The sequence below is a fragment of the Dipodomys spectabilis genome, unplaced genomic scaffold (genome assembly GCF_019054845.1).
Source record: "Dipodomys spectabilis isolate Male_0828 unplaced genomic scaffold, ASM1905484v1 ptg000001l, whole genome shotgun sequence".
Taxonomy (NCBI): Eukaryota; Metazoa; Chordata; class Mammalia; order Rodentia; family Heteromyidae; genus Dipodomys; species Dipodomys spectabilis.
Genome location: NW_024870678.1, coordinates 1,645,796 through 1,667,607, shown reverse-complemented (window position 1 = coordinate 1,667,607; position 21,812 = coordinate 1,645,796). Strand labels below are relative to the sequence as shown.

The following is a 21,812-nucleotide window of genomic DNA, read 5'->3' as shown; positions in this document are numbered from 1 at the left end:
ATTTGTTCACACGCATACATATAATCTGTCACATACGCTACCATGATTTTGTTGTTTCTTGCAGATTTGTTTTCTCTTTGTATATAAACTCATAGATTGACCTGTTTTCGTTTTAAATACTGCCAGGAGCTGGTGACTCATGCCTGCAATCCTAGATACATAGAGGTATCACAACAAAGTCCCCTTGTACAATTAGTATATTCTAATTTTAAAAATGTAAAACAGTCTGAAATGGGGATATGTTATTAAACTAATGCTTTTTTTGTTTTTGTTTTTGTTTTTTGTTGATTGTGGGGCTTGCACTCAGGGCTGGGGCCCTGTTGTTGAGCTCTTTTTCTCAAGGCTAGCGTTCTACCCATTTGTGCCACAGCTCCACTTCCAGTTTTCTGGTGGTTAATTGGAGATAAGAGTTTTGCTCGGCTGGCATCGAACCATGATCCTCACATCTCAACTTCCTGAGTGGCTAGGATTACAGGTGTGAGCCACCAGCACCTGGCATTTGCAAATGCTTTTCTTAATTTAACTACCACAGTTATCCAAATAAGCGAATGTCTAGGGTAATAAACCAAGTAATAAAAAAGATCAGATTAGAAATTAAGATGTGGCTCAAATGGTAGAGCTCCAGCCTTGAGCAAAAAAAAGCCATGCAAGCATGAGGTACTGAAGTCAGGCTCCAGTGCTGGTACTAAATTAATTAATTAATTAACTTACTAACTAAAATCATTACATGATTTCCTAAATTACACATGGCTGGTAGCCCTGTGTTCATTCTAGAAATGTTTATAATTTTAAAGGAGGATGATATCTCTCTTCACACTGAACTAGGACTTCTTTTCTAGCAGTTTAGGTGGGCTATTAGACATAACAGCTTTAAAATTTTAAACCATAGTTTTCATAGTTTTTAAACTTAATAAATATTTTAAGCATGACAATGGAAAGCAATTTATGTGTGTACAGGGCAAGTCACCCTAGCCAGGAAACATCTAACTCTCATAGACTATGCCTTCTTTTCCATCATCTCTTTCTTTCTTTAGTTTGTTAATATAAAGAAATCCAGATCTTTGTCCTTTATGGTTGTCAATGACCAAGGGGGTGTATTCTGAAGTATGGCCACTTATAAGTTCAAGTCATTTATAAATTATGAACTTCTAAGTCAGATTGCTACTTTGATTAAGAGAAAAAGTCAGAGAACAAAATGTTTTTGTTGCTTCTGTCTGGCCTGGAATTTCAGAGAAGGAGCACTGCTTATCCAGAGCTAGATCTGCTGTTAAAAGTTCATACCATCATTTTGACATTTTGTGTTGGACTTTCTCTTTGTAAATCCCTTTCCATATTATCCGTGTGCTGGTCTCAGAGCTTAAACTGTTTCAAAAACCATAACATTTCTTAGTGAGTGATTGGCTTGTATTATGTGTCCAGCCATCAGGGGGATCTTGGGATGTTGCTTGTATAAACTGTAATCCAATCTGATGCTGAGCATTTAGTTACAGTCTTTCATAGACCTATTGGTGATATTCAATCCTTTTGGATTTGGGAATAGGTCTTATCTGATACCTTCAGGGGGAAAAAAATCCATTCATTTCTCTCTTCCCCACTTAAATAACTCAACACATCTGGTAATACTGTAGGATCATTGTCCTTCCAGTTCCTCTGCAGCTCATGTTGCCACAATATTTCTTAGGTATTTAGTTACTTAGAGGACAATATGATTTTTTTAAAGACTTTGATAGGGTCTTACAAATTAATCCATCTACAGAACTAGAAAAAAAATATGCATTTAGTCAGCAAAATTTCCCTATCAGCAGGTCTCTGTTATTTACACAGTATGAATACAAATTAAAAACTAGAGATAAATGCTCATGAGTTAAAATTTTAAAACAAGCTTTTTACAAATTAATGTAATTGGCCTTTAAGAAAAATGTTTATTAAATAAAACATACCTCAGATTAAAGTATCTTGCTGTTTGAGTCTATCTTTTGACTTAATGTCTTCAATTACAAGAATGATAAAAGCTGAAATAAAATCCTTTAATTCAATCAAAACTGAGCTAAATTTTAGGAAACAAAGAGTGGAAATTTGATATAGGACTGCATAATGCAGAAAGCTAAATGTGCTAGATATTACGACTTTATAAGAAGCTGGTGGGGTTGCCTTGAGGAATTTGAACTTGAAATAGCTGCATTGAACAGTATCATTAATACACCATTTTATCCTCTTCAATTAAGATGCTTTGTACAAATAACTGCAAATTCTGCAATAATTCCAAAGAGGCCATTTACTGTTTTTCTGCTTGTTTTACATTCTGAAGTAAGTTCAAAGCTTTTGAATTTGCTGGAGTTTTTTTTTAATAGTCTGAACACTGAAAATAATACAAATTTGATTAATACAATCTCAATATTGCTGTTACATAAAATATTTCAGTGTTTATGGTACATTTGACTCAGGCCCCATACATCAAATATACCTTTATTGTATTTTAAATACAAACAAATGAACATATTTGAAAAATTAACCATTCTCTTGCAGTTTTACATACAAAAATTAGCATTGTGATGGCTCCCAGAATGGGAATCTGAAGAAATATCCACTTGACAGAAATAAACATATAGAAAATAAATTGAGTTGATATTTCATTCATTATCTGAAACTGAAACTTATGTTCAAATGGTTCTTCCTGGATTTTCATGTAGTTAATGCTATATAGTTAAATGTTATGCTCATAAGATTTCTTCTGATTAAATTATGACTGAAAAAAATTGGATCACAGCTTTAATATCCAGGTGGGCAATACAATTTGCCAAGATTTTTGCATGTAACTCCAATTTTTCTGCCAAGAACAAACCCTGTCTTGCTACTAATAAACCTCCTAAAGCATTCTAAGGTAAAAATGGAATAAATTTATAATTGTTTTTATTTATTTGTTTGTTTACTTTAGGTTGCAGAACTTATAGCAAGTGCTCTGATGGATTTGGTACATGGAGTATACCAGGAAAAGCCTACTTCTGCCAAGGTAAAGGATTTTGGGATTCTTGTTAAAAAGTTAGAAGCACTTGTGGCAAAACAAGAATTGGTGAACAAAAATGTCATTCTTGTTTTGTATTTAAACTGTACATGACTTTTTTTTTTTTTAGATTAGTGTTTTGGCTACAAATTCATGGCCATACGCTTAGTACATAGCAGATTTAGCTAATTAAAACAACCTCTCATCCTCTGGCTGGATTCACAGTCTGCATCAGCTCACTAGAAACATTGATGCTTCTGGCTGGCAGGTAGTACTGTCACAAGGCAGGCAGACTGGAGGACCATCTCGGGCTGGGGATCTGGGCACAGAATTCTCCCAGAAGAAGGGAACTTCAGGGTTCAAGAAGAACAGACCAGGAGCCCAAGAACATGGCTATCAAAAAAGTGGGAGCAAAACATCTAAAATATTCAAGATGCAGAATCATTAGATTCTCTGTAATAAGTAGGACAGTTGCACAGTTGGATTATTTTGATTAATTTTATAGGTCCAGAATTAAGGCGTTTTGACTCATTTAACAGGTCATCTCAGGGAAGGTTAGGTTTTACTTCCTTAAAATGCAGCTATTTCATTTCAGCAGGAGATAAGATGTGAAGTAATTGCTTCATTGACCACACCATCATTTGCCATGGTGTATACTATTATAAGGGACTCTTCTCCCAGTGTTTCATTATTCTAACTTCTTTAGCTTCTGTATTAGCAAGATTTCACTCACTGCAAATTAGAAAAAGTATGCATGTATGCACATCTTAAGCATTAACACTTCCAGTTGAAAAAGAAGACAAATTTTAGTAGAAGTGAAACATGGGTCATGAAAAAATATTTTTAAATATAATCCAGGGATTTTGGATGGCTCATAGTGCGGCTAGTGAAATATGAAGAAGTGTACCTTGGGCATCTGTTAACATTTGGGTCAGGGAACCACAGCTCTCAAGAGGTATATCTAACCTCACTTAATTAGCATATTGGTATATGGGACTTTATGATAAAGGACCTAGATGTAAGACCATAGTGGACTCACCTAACAGAATTTTTTTAAAGACAAGTTTAATTCCCTACTATAAAATTGTAAAAAAGAGTCACTTCCAATCTAGATCCACTCATAGAAAGTTACCTTATAGCTTGGTACCAGTGGCTCATGCCTGTAATCCTAGTAACTCAGGGCTGAGATCTGAAGATTATGGTTTGAAGCTATCCCAGACAGGAAAGTTCATGAGACTCTTATCTCCAGTTAGCACCAAAAAGGCCAGAAGTGGAGCTGTAGCTCAAGTGTGAGAGTGCTGATAGCCTTGATTAGAAAAACTCAGGGACATTGCCCGGGCCCTGAGTTCAAGCCCCAGGACTGGCACAAAAAAAAAATCACCTTTAATACAATAAGATAAAGATGATAGCAAAGCAAATATCACTAAGGAAATGATTTCCCTGTATTTCTTCATTTAATCGTCACAAAAAACCTTGAGAGGTAGATAGTACTATTACTATTCCCACTTTATATACGTAAAAACTAAGGTTTAATGATAAATGGGTCAGGAGTGATAGCACATGCAAAAAAAAGGGAAAAGAGAGAGAGAGAAAGAAAGAAAGAAAGGAAAGAAAGAAGAAAGAAAGGAAGGAAAGAAGAGGGAGGGAGGGAAGGAATGGAGGAAGGAAGGAAGGAAGGAATCAAATAATTTTTCCAGTGTCACACATTCTGTTAATTAGAATATGAACTTAAGACCATAATTCAACCCAGCCTCTTATTCTGTTTTTCTATCTTACTTGATATACCTACCATATGATGGTTATAGTATTTGTGCAACTGAGACATTATTTTTCCTGTGGGATATTTTAAGGTTTTCAGCTTTGTTCTATATTGTATTTTACAGTTTAAAAATATAGTATTTTGCAATATGTTGCTACTGTTCTTTTTCTTTTTCTTCTTCTTCTTTTTTTTTTTTTGGTCGGTCGTGGGGCCTGAACTCTGGGCCTGGGCGCTGTCCCTCAGCTCTTCAGCTCAAGGCTAGCACTCTACCACTCCAGCCACAGTGCCACTTCTGGCTTTTTCTGCTTGTATGGTGCTGAGGAATTGAACCCAGGGCCTCATGCATGCAAGGCGAGCACTCTACTACTGAGCGACCTTTCCAGATCTTTTTCTTCTTTTTTAAAATAGGGTCTTCCTTGTATAGTTCAGGATTGTCTTAAACTCGAGAACCTCTTGCCTCTGCCTCCCAAGCACTAGGACTGCACATGTCTGTCCCAAACTTGGCAAATTTCTGTTATTTTAAAGTGAAAGTGTTAATAGTAGGGTTAATCTTTTACCTGTTCTTACATCTGTCTTCTATATTAGCCTAGTTTATGAATAACTTGGTGAACATTTATTACATTTGCTTTCTTATGTAGAAAGCAAACCTAATAGCAACAACAGTCATATATGCTTACATAGTACTTTCTAGTACCTTACTTTCTAGTACCTTTCCATTTTATACAGGAAAAATATGAAATTCAGAAGAGAAATGGCAGGAAAGCATAATGTCAAAAAAATTATTATTTTTTTGTTAGTCATGGGGTTTGAACTCTGGGCCTAGGTGCTATCCCTGAGCTCTTTAACTGCTCTACCACTTGAGCCACAGTGCCACTTTCAGTTTTCTGGTGCTAGTTGGAGATTTTTTTACTGCAAGTCCTATGTGATTTGTTTTTTTTGCGGTGGGGGGGGTGGGGGCGTGTTTTTTTGTTTTTTTGTTTTTTTCCTGGTGGTGGAGCTTGAACTCTGGGCCTGGGCACTGTCCCAGAACTCTTCAACTCAAGCTGAGCACTCTACCACTTGAGCCATTGAACCACTTCCTGTTTTCTGGTGTCAGTAGGAGATAAGAGTCTCACGGACTTTCCTGCCCTGACTAGCTTTGAACCACAATCCTCAGATCTCAGCCTCCTGACCTGAGTAGCTGGGATTACAGGCATGAGCCACCAGTGCCCAGCCTATGTGTTTTTTGTTTTGTTTTGTTGTTTTTTCAGTATAATCTGTTTCTTTCTTAGAGCAAAAAGGAAGCAACAAAGACTTAAAAGGATTGTTGATCAGACTAGAACCTACTGATCAAGCACCGTTTGTTGACTTTCTCCTTAGCCAGTAAGTTTGACCCAAAAGAATCTGTCACAATGCTTTGTTCATCTGGCCTCTTTCTCCACCACCTCCCCAAACAGCATTTGAAGCACTTGAGAGTTGTTTTTTTGTTTTTGTTTTTTCAAGCATTTAGGTTTCAGAATATAGCTGAACCATTAAAGAGCAGTTCCTTTCTCTCTCTCTCCCTCTTTCTCTCTCTCTCCCTCTTTCTCTCTCTCTCTCTCTCACACACACACACACACACTTTTATTAGCATTGCTTAGGTGTACAAAAGGGCTCATTTTGACATACATATAATATGCTTTGATCAGACTTAAACCCTCTATGTCCTTTTAATAATGGAAACAAAAATGCATAGTTGAACCATAGCAGTGGGAGTGCTTCTTGCTGCCGCCTTTTGTACCCAAAGTCCAATTTAGGTTAGCCACATTTCCCTTCCTGACCAAAAATATTCTTCCCCCTCTCTTGTTCTTTTTTTCTGAATGTGCTTGCTATTGCATTGGCTTTTCAGAATTTAGTTTTTCTAATTTAGCCCAAAAATCACCTCTAGAGGCACACAGTGAGCTCTGCATTGTATGGCATGCTTCTAGATTTTCTTGTTCTGGCAAGACTGGGAACAGATACAAGTGGGGGTCATGTGAGAAGCCATGGACCCTGTGCTTCTCCCTTGTGCAACCTCCATAGCTTTTGGCCAGTTCCGCACACAAAAGAATTGCTTTGTGATTTAAAATAAGCTGGAAACCATTTCTTCCCTCTAGGGATAAGAGGATACAAAAGTGGTCTGTTTTCTATATGGCAATTTAATGCAGTGATGGCAAATCTGGTAGCAGGAAACAAGCTTTTGTGGAGTATATCTTTGTGACTAGTGTACAAGCATTAAAGCAGACAAGGTACCTGGAATTCAATACATCAGAAATAACTTTCCCTAAAGAAGTTTCTAAATACCTAATTCTCCTTAAAGTGATAAAAAATGTATATGATTTAAATTACTAATACTTAACATATTGTGGGTAACTTTTGATTAAGGAAACATACAAAGTAACTTAGGCAATTCATCCTTTGTTCTACCTATTGAAAAATAGTTTTTTTACTGTTTTGCATTTACCTTGTATGTGAATCATTTCATTGTTACAGTAAAAAATTAAGCAATGGCTGGGAATGTGACTTAGTGGTAGAGTGCTTGCCTAGCATGCATGAAGCCCTAGGTTCGATTCCTCAGTACCACATTCACAGAAAAACCCAGAAGTGGTGCTGTGGCTCAAGTGGTAGAGTGCTAGCCTTGAGCTGAAGAGCTGAGGGACAGCACCCATGCCGAGAGTTCAGGCCCCACAACCGGACCCAAAAAAAAAAAAAAAAATCAATTATGATTATATTCTAATATACTTCTTTCTAATTTTCACTCTATTTCACCCATTTTTGAGGTATTTCTATATATAATTTAGTATCTTTATTATTTTTGTTGTCATTACATTTTGAGAAATATAATTTTAATGATTGTTTCTTTACATCTCTGTAATATAATTTACTTAAACATTCCACAAATTTTAAATTTTTTTTCCCCAGTCCTTGGGCTTGAACTCAAGGCCTAGGTATTGTCCCTGAGCTTTTGTACTCTACTATTTGAGCTACCGTCCCACTTGCAGCTTTTTTAATTTTATTTTTTATTGTGAAAATACTGTACAGGGGGATTACAATTACATGGGCAAGATAATGAGTGCATTTCTTATCAAGCATTGTAGCCTCCTCCTTTGTTTCCCCTTCCCATCCCTTCCCATCCTCCCCCGCCTCCTACCCAATCTTCCTACTTCCCCACCCCCCTACCCCCCACCCCCGCACCAAAGTTGTAAAGCTCGTTTTCAACATAACAACTTGTACATCTCATTGTTGCAATGGGTCCACCTATATCCCTATTTAAACGATTTGTTTTTCTCCTTCCCCTCCACAAATTATACCGACATCAAATACAGTGAAAGCAGGGGTCATACCCTGGGGGAAGGACATACAAAGCAACAAAGAAATAACCTTATAAATGTGTTAGAAACAATCACATAAAAGAAAAAAAAACATTTGAATACATATCTTAGGGTTCATTTCCCTAACATCAACTTATCTGACCTTTTCTACTTGAGCTTTTTTAATTTTTGTTAATTTTTTTATTCTATTTTATTTTTGGCTTTTAAATGGCGATAACAGTCTCATAGACTTCAGCGCCCAAGCTGGCTTTGAATCACAATACCCAGATTTCAGCATCCTGAGTCGCTAGGATTACAGGCATGAGCCACCAGCACCTGGCATTTGCTTACTTTTTTTCTTTTTCTTTTTTGTCTGTTATGAGGCTTGAACTCAAAGCATGGGAACTGTTCTTTTGCTCAAAGCTAGGCGCTCTACTACTTTGAACCACAGCACCACTACAGGGTTTTGTTTTGGTTTTGTTTTGAGTTTTTGTTTTTTGTTTTTACCAGTCCTGGGGCTTGAATTCAGGGCCTGGGCGCTGTCCCTGAGCTTCTTTTGCTCAAGGCTAGCATTCTATCACTTGAGCCACAGTGCCACTTCTGGCTTTTTCTGTTTATATGGGGAATTGAATCCAGGACTTCATGCTTGCTAGGCAAGCACTCCTCATTAAGCCACATTCCCAGCCCCCATTTTTGTTGTTGTTGTTGTTTTTTGAGTAGTTAATTGGAGATAAGATTCTCACATGGACTTTTCTGACTGGCTGGCTTGGAACTATGATCCTCAGATCTCAGCCTCCTGAGTAGATAGGATTATAGGTGGGAACCACCAGCGCCTGGCATACATTTTTAAACCTAAATAATATTGTTGTTGACATTTATATGTATATATGTATAATTTTTCTTTACTTCATGCTATTTGCTTGAAAAAAAATAAGGTACTGGGAAGAAAGTTCAGTACGAGTTTGCCTAGCAGGTGCAAGGCCCTAGGTTTGATCTGAAGTGTCACCCCAAAAGTGGACAGCGGGGGCGGGGACACTTGAAATTGAGTTTCTTGACTCAAAAACAAAAAATTTTTCAAGATAACTATGCAAAAAGCCTGCTAGTAAAGTTGACCCATCTGGGAGCTTGGATTTTTGGCATATTCCTTTATTTTCTACCTGATTAGTGGCTCACAGTACCTGTGTTATTTCTGCAGACAATGTGGTTTGTGCTGAACACTTGCTTCCCTTCTGGGAGTCTAGAATTATGATATATGCTAGATAAACAATGTCTACATGACCGGCCCTAATAGCCTGAGCACTGAGTCACCTATGAACATCTCTTGCTACATAATTTTTCATGAATATTCTCACAACTCATTGGTAGAAGAATTAAGCATCCAATGTGACTCTTTTAAGAACAGATGCCAGAAAGCTTTTACCTGGTTCCCCTAGACTTCATCCAGGGGACTTTTTACCTACACTAGTTTTGCTCTGTATTGTTTTGCTATAATTTTTTAAAACCATAACTGATTTGGGGCTGTAAGTTGGGTACCATGAATCATCCATACAAATCATCAAGCCTCGAGGTGGCCTTAGGGGGCTCTAACAAACCTATTTTCTGATAATATATTGTTTATTTGCTACCAACTCCGGTTCCCGTTTTCGGAATCTAACCAAGGTCCTTTGCAAGGTCAGTGTCTGACTTAAGTTGGTACTGAGAAGAGAAACAGCACATCACTTCCCCACTTTCAGAGGTTCTGCTCAGGAACTGGCTTGTCCCTGTTCCAGGAAATGAGAGGATTTTTCAGAGAATATACTCATCTTGAGAAAAATTAGATTGTGGGGGTAGTATTTAATATTTCTTTTTTGTTTTTACTTATTCTTGTATTTGAATTGAGTTTCTTTTTTTGGGGGGGGGGGGTCCGATCGTGGGGCCTGAACTCTGGGCCTGGGCGCTGTCCCTCAGCTCTTCAACTCAAGGCTAGTGCTCTACCACTTGAGCCACAGCGCCATTTCCGGCTTTTTTTCTTTTTGCTTATGTGGTGCTGAGGAATCGAACCCAGGGCCTCATGCATGCAAGGCAAGCGCTCTACCACTGAGCCACCTTCCCAGCCCCTTGAATTGAGTTTCTTGCGTGCATATTAGTTGAAACTCGCTCTTTTGTCCAACCTGTCAGTTTCTGCTTTTTAATATTTGTTTTTGTTACATTTTTATTAATATGATTGAATTTAAATTGCCATCCTGTTTTACATTTGTCCCATTCCAGTATTTATCACCTTTCTTATTTTATTTATTCATTCATTATGGGATGAGATCTCATATGTAGCCTGAGCTGGCCTAAAGTTCATCATCCCCTGCCTCAGACTGGAATAGCTGGAATTTCACACTAGAAGCAAAGGGTGTGAATGCCTCACCAGTAAAATTTTTTTGTTTTTTTTTGGTCCGGTCATGGGGCCTGAACTCTGGGCCTGGGCGCTGTCCTTCAGCTCTTCAGCTCAAGGCTAGCGCTCTACCACTTGAGCCACAGCGCCACTTCTGGCTTTTTTCTTTTTTCTTACGTGGTGCAGAGGAATCAAACCCAGGGCCTCTGGCATGCAAGGCAAGCGCTCTACCACTGAGCCACCTAAAATTTCTTTTTTTTCCTCCCCTTGAACAGTTTTACAGGTTGGTGTTGCCCACATTCAGGGCAGGTCTTTTCCCCTCTTAGTCCCTTCTAAAAATGCCTTTCACATGCATACTCAGATGTGCTTTACTCAACTCCTAGCAATCTAATTGAGCTGATCATCAAGATCCATTACAATGAAAACTCTAGAGTCAGTGCCAGTGGCTCATAACTGTAATACTAGCTATTCAGCAGCCTGAGATCTGAGGATTGCATTTCAAAGCCAATTGAGGCAGGAAAGTCTATGAGACTCTACACTAAATTACAAAAAAAAAAAAAAAGCCACAACTGCCAAAAAAAAAAAAGTAAGTAAATATTTAACAATTTGTTTTACATATATATTGTGCTGGGCACCAGTGGCTAACTCCTGTAATCCTAGGTGCTCAGGAAGCTGAGATCTGAGGGTCCTGGTTCAAAGCAAACCGGGCAGAAAGGTCCATGAGAAGGCTGAGAATGTGGCCTAGTTGTAGATTGCTTGCCTAGCATGCATGAAGCCCTGGGTTCGATTGCTCAATACCACATAAACAGAAAAGGCCAGAAGTGGCTCTGTGGCTGAAGCGGTAGAATGCTAGCCTTGAGCAAAGAAGCTCAGGGTCAGTACCCAGGCTCTGAGTTCAAGCCCCAAGACTGGCCAAAAAAAGTCCATAAGACTGTTACCTCCAGTAAACTACTGAGAAAAAGCTGGAAGTGGCGCTGTGGCTCAAGTGGTCAAGTGCTAGCCTTGAGCACAGAGAAGCTCAGAGACAGAACCCAGGCCCTGAGGTTAAGCCCCAGCCAAAAAACATCTGTGTGTGTGTGTGTGTGTGTGTGTGTGTGTGTGTGTGTGTGTGTGTGTGTGTGTGTGTGTGTGTGTGTGTGTGTGTGTGTGTGTGTGTGTGTGTGTGTGTGTGTGTAGAGAGAGAGAGAGAGAGAGAGAGAGACAGAACCCAGGCCCTGAGGTTAAGCCCCAGCCAAAAAAATCTGTGTGTGTGTGTGTGTGTGTGTGTGTGTGTGTGTGTGTGTAGAGAGAGAGAGAGACAGAGAGCAGAGAGACAGAGAGACAAAGTGTGAAAGCTATTTCAAAAAGAAAGTGGAGCCAGGCCCCAGTGGTATTCAGGAGGCTGAGATCTGAGGATCACAGTTCAAAGCCAGCCCGGGAAGGAAAGTCCATGAGACTCTTTAATTAACCACCAGAAAAACTGGAAGTGGCTCTGTGGCTCAAGTGGTAGAGTACTAGCCTTGAACTGAAGTGCTCAGGGACTGCACCCAGGCCCAGAGTTCAAGCCCCACAACCACAAAAAAAAAGTGTGTTTTCAGAGGTTTAAAAGTGAAAGTGAGTGCTGTATAAATATATTAAGATACGCTGGGGTCTATTTCACCAGTCCATTTACTCACAACCTGTCCCTCACATTGTACCCAAGGCATATATTAACGAGTTAATAAAACATGTCATGTCATGTTTTATTGTTTGCTAGGCATCTGTTCAAGCTTGTATCACTCACAAGCCCAGAACTGAAGATGCTGTTACTGGTGATGATAATACTTACAATTTTACTGGCATCTTTGATTCACAAAGTATAAATAGTCTTAAATCATTTGCTACAAATAAAAATGTTTTAAAAATGTTATACTTGTTATGATTTGAAGTCTATTGAGAGTAGCTTAAAATGATTCTTTTCATTACAAAATGCACTAAACACACAAAGGTATCTATGATAGATATATATGGTTTAAGCAATAAAACCAAAACACCTACACACCACATTTAAAAAGCAATATTAAATGTTTCTTTAAACCACAAAATGTTCTTATTTGAAGGAGCTTCAAAAGCAGCATATTAGAAGTAAACATATTAGAAATCAAATATAGGAGTACTAGATTCAACATGAAAAGGTGATGAGGTGCAGGTCATTGCAGATACTGAGAGGCAGAAGATACAGGTGACTGGGAAAGCTTACTATGCACAGTGGTCTTTTTGATTAAGTAGACTGCAGTTTACAGTGGGTCTCTGCTGGAAGTTGAAATTGAATTTGTACATCATTTGGAAGTCTTCTAGTTCACTCACTGACAGCTATCACAATAAAACATCTTAAGAGGCAGTTTATTTGCCTGAAAGATGAAACATTACTGTGAAGTATGTAAATTGTTTAATAGACTATCATTGTGATCACAGAACATTTCAGAATGTTCAGAAAGCCCAAACTTTCAATTACTATCTGTCCATATGCAGTGTGTCCCCATTGTATCTCCATCACAGATCACTCTTGCTCACTAGCTGCTTAGTTAAAATTTCTACTGGGGGGTCTCATGGGCATCTCTGACTCTAATCTTAAGATTAGATATATGACCTGTCTCCCTCCATTCCTCTGTTCTTTGTCTTCACAAAGAGCTTTTCCATTCAGTCACTTTTCAAGTCAAAAATTAGGGAGTCCTCCTTTACACCCCTGCACCTCACCAGTATCACTCCCATGGCTGCCTTATTCTATGTCCTGTACCACTACCATAACTAGAAACTTAACTGAGAGGGAGCATAGAAAACAAGTTATCCCTCTGAATATTCCTCTGAAGCATTCTCTTCAAAAGTAGACAAACAGTAATAGTAATAGTAGTAGACTAATAGTAATAGTAGTAAACTAATAGTAATAGTACTATGCCATTAGTTTACTAATTACTAATGGCATAGTAATTCTAGCATTAGGCAAGCTAGAGCAAGATGAGAGTTCAAGGCCAAATCTGGTCTACATAGTGAGTTCCAGGCCAGCCTGAATGACATTGAGATACTGTCTCAAGCAAACAAACAAAAGTAAATTTTCATGGCTTAAAAATAAAGGAGGGGGCTGGAAAGGTGGCTCAGTGGTAGAGCGCTTACTTTGCATGCATGAGGCCCTGGGTTCAATTCCTTAGCACCACATAAGAAAAAAGAAAAAAGCTGGAAGTGGCACTGTGGCTTAAGTAGTAAAGTGCTAGCCTTGAGCTGAAGAGCTGAGGGACAGCACCTAGGCCCAAAATTCAGGCCCCATGACAGGACCCAAAAAATAAATAAAGGAGGGTAGGGAGGTAGAAATTTTTTAGCCCCTTCTATCATCTCCCAGTGGTGGGAATCTCTATGGCTTCCCTTTGAATCTTGGTAGGCTAAGTACACTCTGTAGAATACCACAGAAGTGGCTATCTCAGATTCTGTTGTAATGCTCACTCTAGAAACACTCCCTATGTCAGTATCCCTTTAAAACTGAGTCACCATGAGCTGGGCGCTGATGGCTTTTATGCCTCTAATCCTAGCTACTCAGGAGGCTAAGATCTGAGGATCATGGGTCAAAGCTAGGCTGGGCAGGAAAGTCCATGAGACTTATCTCCAATAAACCACCAGAAAACCAGAAGTGGGGCTGTGGCTCAAGTGATAGAGCACTTGTCTTGAGTTGAAGAGCTGAGGGACAGCTCACAGGCCCAGAGTTCAAGTCCCACAACCAGCCAAAAAAATAAAAGAGACGAACTGAGTCACCATGCTGTGAGAAGCCTCCTGGAGACTCCAGTTTAGGTCCCGGGGTCCTTAGTCCTAGATGGGGCTGACTGATGGTAAGTGACTAAACCCACCACAATTCAGCTCTTCACACCCCAGCCGGTCAAATCATGCCTAGCCTTTGGAAGCATCCCTAGTTTTTCTAATCTTCCCAACTTTCCCTCAGACATCTTGAAGCTGAAATATGCCATCTTCAGAGTGCCTTGTCTAAATTGCTAACTCACCAAATATTTGAGAAGAGTAAAATGGTGGTTTTATGACACTAATTTTAAATAAAATAAATCATTGGTCATTTGTTCCGTTCTAAATTCTTCTAGAGAAGGTAGTTGTATTAGCCATCTTGGGTCATCATAAACAACAGAAATTTATTTTCTGTCAGTTCTAGGTCACAAATCTATGTCACAAATTGGTTCCAGCCAATTTCATTTCTGGTGAAGGTTCTCTTCCTGACATGGAGGTATCTTCTAACTGTGCAAAAATAAAGAACCAGAGAATACTTTTTATCTAATAGCAGTTTAGGACACTAGATAACTATGTCTTACCGAGACTAACTAGTCTTGAGAGGAAACAACTCTCCTTGCTACCTGGATCTCTTTCTCAGGAGCTCTCTGCGGACTGCTCTTACAACTCATTGGATAAAGTTAGAACGCAAACCCATCTATTGCTTAATAATTGGCAGAAGTGAATACCTGAGGAAGGGAAAACTTTTTCTTTTTAGTTGGAAGGAAGGGAATGAGAGATTAAACAAACTGGGTATACTTCAAAATGCATAGGGTGGAATATCATGGAAATGTGCAGTTTTGTGTGTGCTTATTATATGCTAAGAGAACAGTCCTTTTCACAGTAAGGAAGAATCTTGGTTCCTTTCTGAGCAGCTCATATTTTCATTCTCAATCCCCACACACAGCTGCCAGTTACTGCATCTCTGCTCAGCTAAAGCACAGCATTAAGCCTTTCTAATTTGCACATGTAATCATATTCTTTCCTATTGAAAGGTTTCCTAGCACATAAATGATAAGATCTCAAACTCGAGGTCTCTTACTCACCTGACTAATCCCACTTTTTTTTACCTGCATCTCCCAGTGTGTGTTTTCATCTATGTAGAACTAATATTGGTGTCCCAAAGTCATCTCAGCCTTATCTTTGTGGTTAATTCCAGTTGACTACTCAGAACCAGAGCCAGCTAACAGTCCTGCCATGAAAGCCTTTTGTTACCTTTCTTTGATAGATGTTTACTTCCTTCTCTGCTTTATAATCGTTTATTATTTCTCTCCTGCTGAACTCTTTTTAAAGGTCAAGGAGTAATGCCTATTTCTCAGATTCACAACACTTAGTATATAATAAGCACACTCAAAAATGCACATTTACATGATATTCCATGCTCAAACCCACCCCATGCATTTTTTTTTTTTTTTTTTTTGTCAGTCGTGGGGCTTGAACTCTGGGTATGAGTACTGTCCCTCAGCTCTTCAGCTCAAGGCAAGCACTCTCTACCACTTGAGCTACAGCACCACTTCAGTTTTCTGAGTGGTTTATTGGAGATAAGAGATTCACGGACTTTCCTGCCCAGGCTGGCTTTGAACCAAGATCCTCAGATCTAAGCCTCCTGAGTAACTAGGATTACAGGCGCACCACCCCATGCATTTTGAAACACAGGTTTCTCTTTGATGGTGCCCAGTCTAAGACTCATTGCTGCCCTCTAGATAGTCAAAGCCTCTCCCAGCCCAGATATAAACCTATTAGTTCTGGGGTCTGTGCTAGTTTTTCCTCCTCCATCCCCAGTCTAGACTTGTATGATTGTTCCCATATAGTTTAGGAAGAATTGATTTAATGGAAAGTCAGGAAGGAAGTGGCCAGCTCTAGACCAAAGGATTCCTAGAATTTTAAATTCCTTAGAAACCTATCTAGCTTGTTAGTTTAATTACTATGCATTAAATAGAAACAGTTTTGATAGTACTAGAGTTTGAACTTACAGCCTCACACTTGCTAGTGAGGTTCTCTATCACTGGGCCATGCCTCCAGCCCTTGTTTGTACTGCATGTTTGTTTGTTTTGCCAGTGCCAAAGTTTGAACTCAGAATCTCACATTTTCTTGGCTTATTTGTTGAGCTGGCACACTACCACCTGAACCATGTTTCCAACCCTTTTTGCTGATTTATTTATTTACTTATTTATTTATTCATTGCCAGTCCTAGGGCTTAAACTCAGGGTCTGGGCACTGTTCCTGAGCTGCTTTTGCTCAAAGCTAACACTCTACCACTTGAGCCACAGCACCACTTCTGGCTTTTTCTGTTTATGTGGTACTGAAGAATGGAACACAGGGCATGATTCATGCATGCTAGGCAAGTAATAAACCACTAAGCCACATTCCAAGCCTTGCTGATTTTTTTAAATAAAGTTTTGAAGATTTTTCTCTAGACTGCCTTGAAACCACAGTCCTGTGGATCTCAGCTTCCTGAGTAGCTAGGGTTATAGGCATAAGCCACCAGTGATTGATTTTTTTTTTTTTTCCAGTCGTGAGGCCTGAACTCTGGGTCTGGGCACTGCCCCTCAGCTCTTCAACTCAAGATTAACACTCTACCACTTGAGCCATAGCGGCACTTCCGGCTTTTTCTGCTTATGTGGTGCTGAGGAATCGAACCCAGGGCCTCATGCGTGCAAGGCAAGCACTCTACCACTGAGCCACCTTCCCAGCCCCCTGTGATTAATTTTTGAGAAAGGATTTTACTTCCTTTCTGGATTTCCCATCTTAGCTTGGATGACACATGTATGCCACTTTTCCCAGCTATGCATTGAGAAGTGGGGCACTCTCTTGAACTTTACTGGCCAGACTGGCATTAAACCATTCCCCTACCATTCTCATCCTCTAAGGTAGTTAGGATTACTGACATGAGCCACTGGTGACTGACTTGAATAAAAACAACTTTTAAATACACACTTATCAAATCTTACCAGTTTATCTTCTATGATTTATACAAATGTAAAGCTTCTAGGTACCTACTTTACTAGCTCCCATGTAACTGGAATATAAATCAAAGCAAATTATTTCATCTTATTAGTTGACATTTTTCAAACACTATATACTTACACTCCCTTGAGATTCCTGAAAACAACCCTTTGATATTTCAGGGCCTGGACACTGTCCCAGTGCTTCTTTTGCCCAAAGCTAGTGCTCTACCATTTGAGCCATGGCCCCATTTCTGGATTTTTGTTAGTTTGTCAAAGATAAGAGTTTCATGGATTTTACTGCCCAAGCTGGATTCGAACCAAGATTCTCAGATCTCCGCCTCCTGAGTGGCTAGGATTTTAGTTGTGAAACACCAGCACCTGGCCTTTTTTTTTTTTTTTGTCAGGGGCCTGAGATCTGGACCTGGGCACTGTTCCTCAGCTCTTCAGCTCAAGGCTAGCGCTCTACCACTTGAGCCACAGCGCCACTTCCGGCTTTTTTGGCTTATATGGTCCTGAGGAATTGAACCCATGGCCTCATACATGCAAGGCAAGCACTCTACCACTGAGCCACTTTCCCAGCCCCATCATTCATTTTTTTGTTTGTTTTTTGTTTTTGGTTCCGGTCGTGGGGCCTGCACTCTGGGCCTGGGCGCTGTCCCTCAGCTCTTCAGCTCAAGGCTAGCGCTCTACCACTTGAGCCACAGCGCCACTTTCCGGCTTTTTTCTTTTTGCTTATGTGGTGCTGAGGAATCGAACCCAGGGCCTCAGGTGTGCAAGGCAAGCGCTTCTACCACTGAGCCACCTTCCCAGCCCCCATCATTCATTTTTATATACAGCTTACTAGTACATTTCATCCATTTTTTTGTTTGTGTGTGACAGAACTGAAGTTTGAACTCAGGGCTTCCTGCTTACTTGGTTTGCTTGTTTGGATGGCATTCTACCACTTGACTCATATCTCAGGGCTTGAATTTTATTGATTATTTTGGAGATGGAATCTTGTAGGTGTTTCTGATTGGACTGGCTTTGAACCATAATTCTCTGGATCCAAGTTTCCTAAGTAGGTAGAATTATAGACATGAGCCACTATTGCCCATCCCTCTATTTGTATTATGTATTAAACAAATCAAAGTAATAACTATACATCTGGGATTCATCTTTACCATTTACTAGATGAATCTGAGATTCATCTTTACCATTTACTAGTGTTGGTCAAAATACATTCTTGAGATGGGTGCCAGTGCTTTATGCCTCTAATGCTGTCTATTCAGGAGGCTGAGTTCTGAGGGTTGCAGTTCAAAGCCAGCCCAGGCAGAAAAGTCTGCCCAGTTAACCAGAATAAAGCTAGAAGTAGAGCTGTGGCTCAAGTGGTAGAATGCTAGCCTTGAGTGGAAAAAAAAAAAAACAACTAAAGGACAGTGCCCAGTCTCAAGTTCAAGCCTCAGTGCCAGAGCACATATACAAATATATATTTATATATATATATAGAGAGAGAGTCCTCCTTACCTATTAAATGAGAATAATGCTTCTTCCTAAAATTTTGGAGGACTAATATAATAAATGTCATCATGTAGTTAACTTCAAGGAAATATTAAATTCCACTCTTCTCACCCATAACTGTAGAAACTTATTGAAAACTTCCTATACTTTACCATTTTCCTCTTAATGAATCTGATAAACTGTTTTGGCTGTCTTATTTAACTTCTCAGAATAGTTAAGAAAAGCAATTCAAAACAAACATTTAAAATAGTTAAATGTAACATTAGAGAAGTCTAATCATTTAGACTTCTAAATGTAACCTCAAATTGACTATTTGAGGTTACATTTATAAGCATAGTGTAAATCTGAAATAGCATGAAAATAGGAAATATTTGTCATGTTGTGTGTGTGTGTGTGTCTTTTGTCTTTGTGTGTTGCTAGAGAGCAACATCATCTACTACTTAGTATGTCTCTAACCTTTGCATACTTTTTTTAAAGTTATTTTAATTCCATTGAGAGCTAGTGTCAGAGTTTCCAAAATCCCTCCCTTCTGACCATGTGAAAGGTAGCAGTTTGATCTAATAGATTTTGGCTAGACGTTGACATCTTTCCAAGCCAGATTAGTTTGGCTTTGTTCTATGGTGATAGACGTGACCTTAATTCCTGGACAGCCAAGAATGGTGTAATATGTGTACAAATGTATCACTTTAGTGAGCAAAGCAACTCAAAGAATATGTCTCCAGACAAAAAAGTAGCTAAACCATATGTTCTAAGTAAGACTACCACTGACCCTGTTCATCACCTTTATAATAGCAATTTTTTTTAAAGACTACCAGTGACACTGTCAGGCAAACATCCTCTTACATAAAGCATTGGGGATTTCTTTTGTGGTAGTTGGCCTCAAACCAGGTGAGGTTGAAGTGGGGCCTCAACTCAAGTCCTGGGTGTTGCCCCTGAGATCTTTTGCTCCTGGCTAGGGTTCTACCACTTGAGCCACAGCGCCACTATTGGTTTGCCTTGGTTTTGGTTTTTTGTTTTGTTTTTTCTTTTTGTCAGTCATGGGGCTTGAACTCTGGGCCTGGGCACTGTCCCTCAGCTCTTCAGCTCAAGGCAAGTGTTCTACCACTTGAACCACAGCGCCACTTCCAGTTTTCTGGTGGTTTATTGGAGATAAGAGTCTCACGGACTTTCCTGCCCAGGCTGGCTTTGAACTACGATCCTTGGATCTCAGCCTCCTGAGTAGCTAGGATTGCAGGCATGACCCACCAGCACCTAGCACTTCTGATTGGAAATAAGAGTCTGGGGACTTGCCTCTGGACTGGCTTCGAAACTTGATCCTCAGATCAGCCTCCCTCTTGATTATAGATGTAAGACAGGAATCTTTTCCTGTTATTTGAACCAGCCTTACTCAAACATAAAAGGTCATTAAACAATTAGCTGGATGCTAATGGCTCACACCTGTAATCCTCGCTAGTCAAGAGGATGAGATCTGAGAATTGTGGTTCGAAGCCAGCCTATTCAGGAAAGTCCAGGAGATTCTTTAATTAACCAGACGTGACACTGTAGCTCAATATAGTAGAATGCTAGCCTTGATCACAAAAGCCCAGAGATAGCTCCCAGGCCCTAAATTCAAGCCCTGTGACTGATGAAAAAGAAAAAGAAAATCTGTTGTAAAACTTGAACATAAAGTCAGGTACGGTGGAGCATGCCAGCTACCCTGCCATGCATTTGAGCATCATTCTGACTATATTTTCTCACTTCACGCTCATTCTACATATTGGATATATAAGGATACTGGTTTATAATGTCACTGTCATACTTGTTTCCTGATGTTTTAGAATTGTGTGTTAACTTGTGCTTTTAAATAGAATGCTCATGTACGTGGCAAGTTGGTACAAATGAGGGATTTTGTTTCATTAATAAGTTCACAGCAGTAATAACAGTGTTCAGGGAATAACATTTCTGATTAATTTAGGAACAGAATTATTAGCTTACAGTCCAATTAACTTATGGAAGTAGATTTCAAGGGACTATAAATTGTTTCTTGGTTATCTGAATTTCTAGTATTTCTAGTGATCACATTATTTGCATAATTTAAAATAAATGAATTGTAAAATTGTAAGAAATAAATAATGAACAAAATTAAATCCTTGATAATTGGAGATCCTGCTATTCTGAAATCTATGTGTACTATATGTTAATATTGTATATTTATTATATGTTTATCTGTATGGATATATATGTATGTGTGTATATGTTTGTAGGAGTCACTGTCACTGTCCAGAGAGTAAATATCTTGATGACAGACTATTTATTAATCTTAAATCTGTATTGCTTGTAAATAGCCTGACCTATGATAGAATCTCAATTATTTGAGTATGAGTATATAAGGATGGTATATTCACCACAAAAAGTTTGAGTCATATAAAAATTTTTAATGTTCAAGCGTTTGAGATTTTAAAATGCAAAATATTTTGCCTGACTTACATAACTATAATCCCTCTGTACATCATCTTTATAATAACAATTAAAACATTATAAAAAAAGTATAAAATGTTATCCTCATTAGTCTTTTTCCTTTTTTAACAGCTTTATTAAGATGTAATATGCATGTAAAATTCACTCGCATCGGGCTGGGAAGGTGGCTCAGTGGTAGAGCACTTGCCTTGCATGCCTGAGGCCCTGGGTTCGATTCCTCAGCACCACATAAGCAAAAAGAAAAAAGCCAGAAGTGGCACTGTGGCTCAAGTGGTAGAGTGCTAGCCTTAAGCTGAAGAGCTGAGGGACAGCGCCCAGGCCCAGAGTTCAGGCCCAACGACGGGACCCAAAAAAAAAAAAAAATTCACCCACATCCAGTATGTAATTCAGTAATTTCAGTAACTATTAAATAAATGATACACCTATCACCACAAATCATTTTTAGAATATTTTCACATCTACCTCTATACGGCTTCTCATGCCCATTGCATTTTCGCACCTTCAGCTTTGTGCAGCCAGTAACCTACTTTTGCACAGAGTATGTGATCTCTTGTTATCTAGCTTCTTTCACTTAGCCAGTGTTTTTTAAGTCCTCTATGGCATAGTATGTATCAGGAGTTTTATTCATTTTCTTGCAGAATACTATGGCATTGTATAGATATATGTATTTTAAAATAAAAAAAACACAACTACTCAATACATG

The 21,812-nt window shown here is 39.0% G+C and overlaps 1 protein-coding gene across 1 annotated transcript in view; it reads left to right on the top strand.

Moving 5' to 3' along the window:
* The window catches only part of Pdss2 (decaprenyl diphosphate synthase subunit 2), a 207,303-nt gene that overhangs the window by 137,315 nt on the left and 48,176 nt on the right, over positions 1-21,812 (top strand). The window contains exon 4 of the mRNA XM_042670331.1: positions 2,936-3,010. Within this exon, the coding sequence (XP_042526265.1) occupies positions 2,936-3,010 (75 nt within the window). The remainder of the gene's footprint in view (positions 1-2,935; positions 3,011-21,812) is intronic.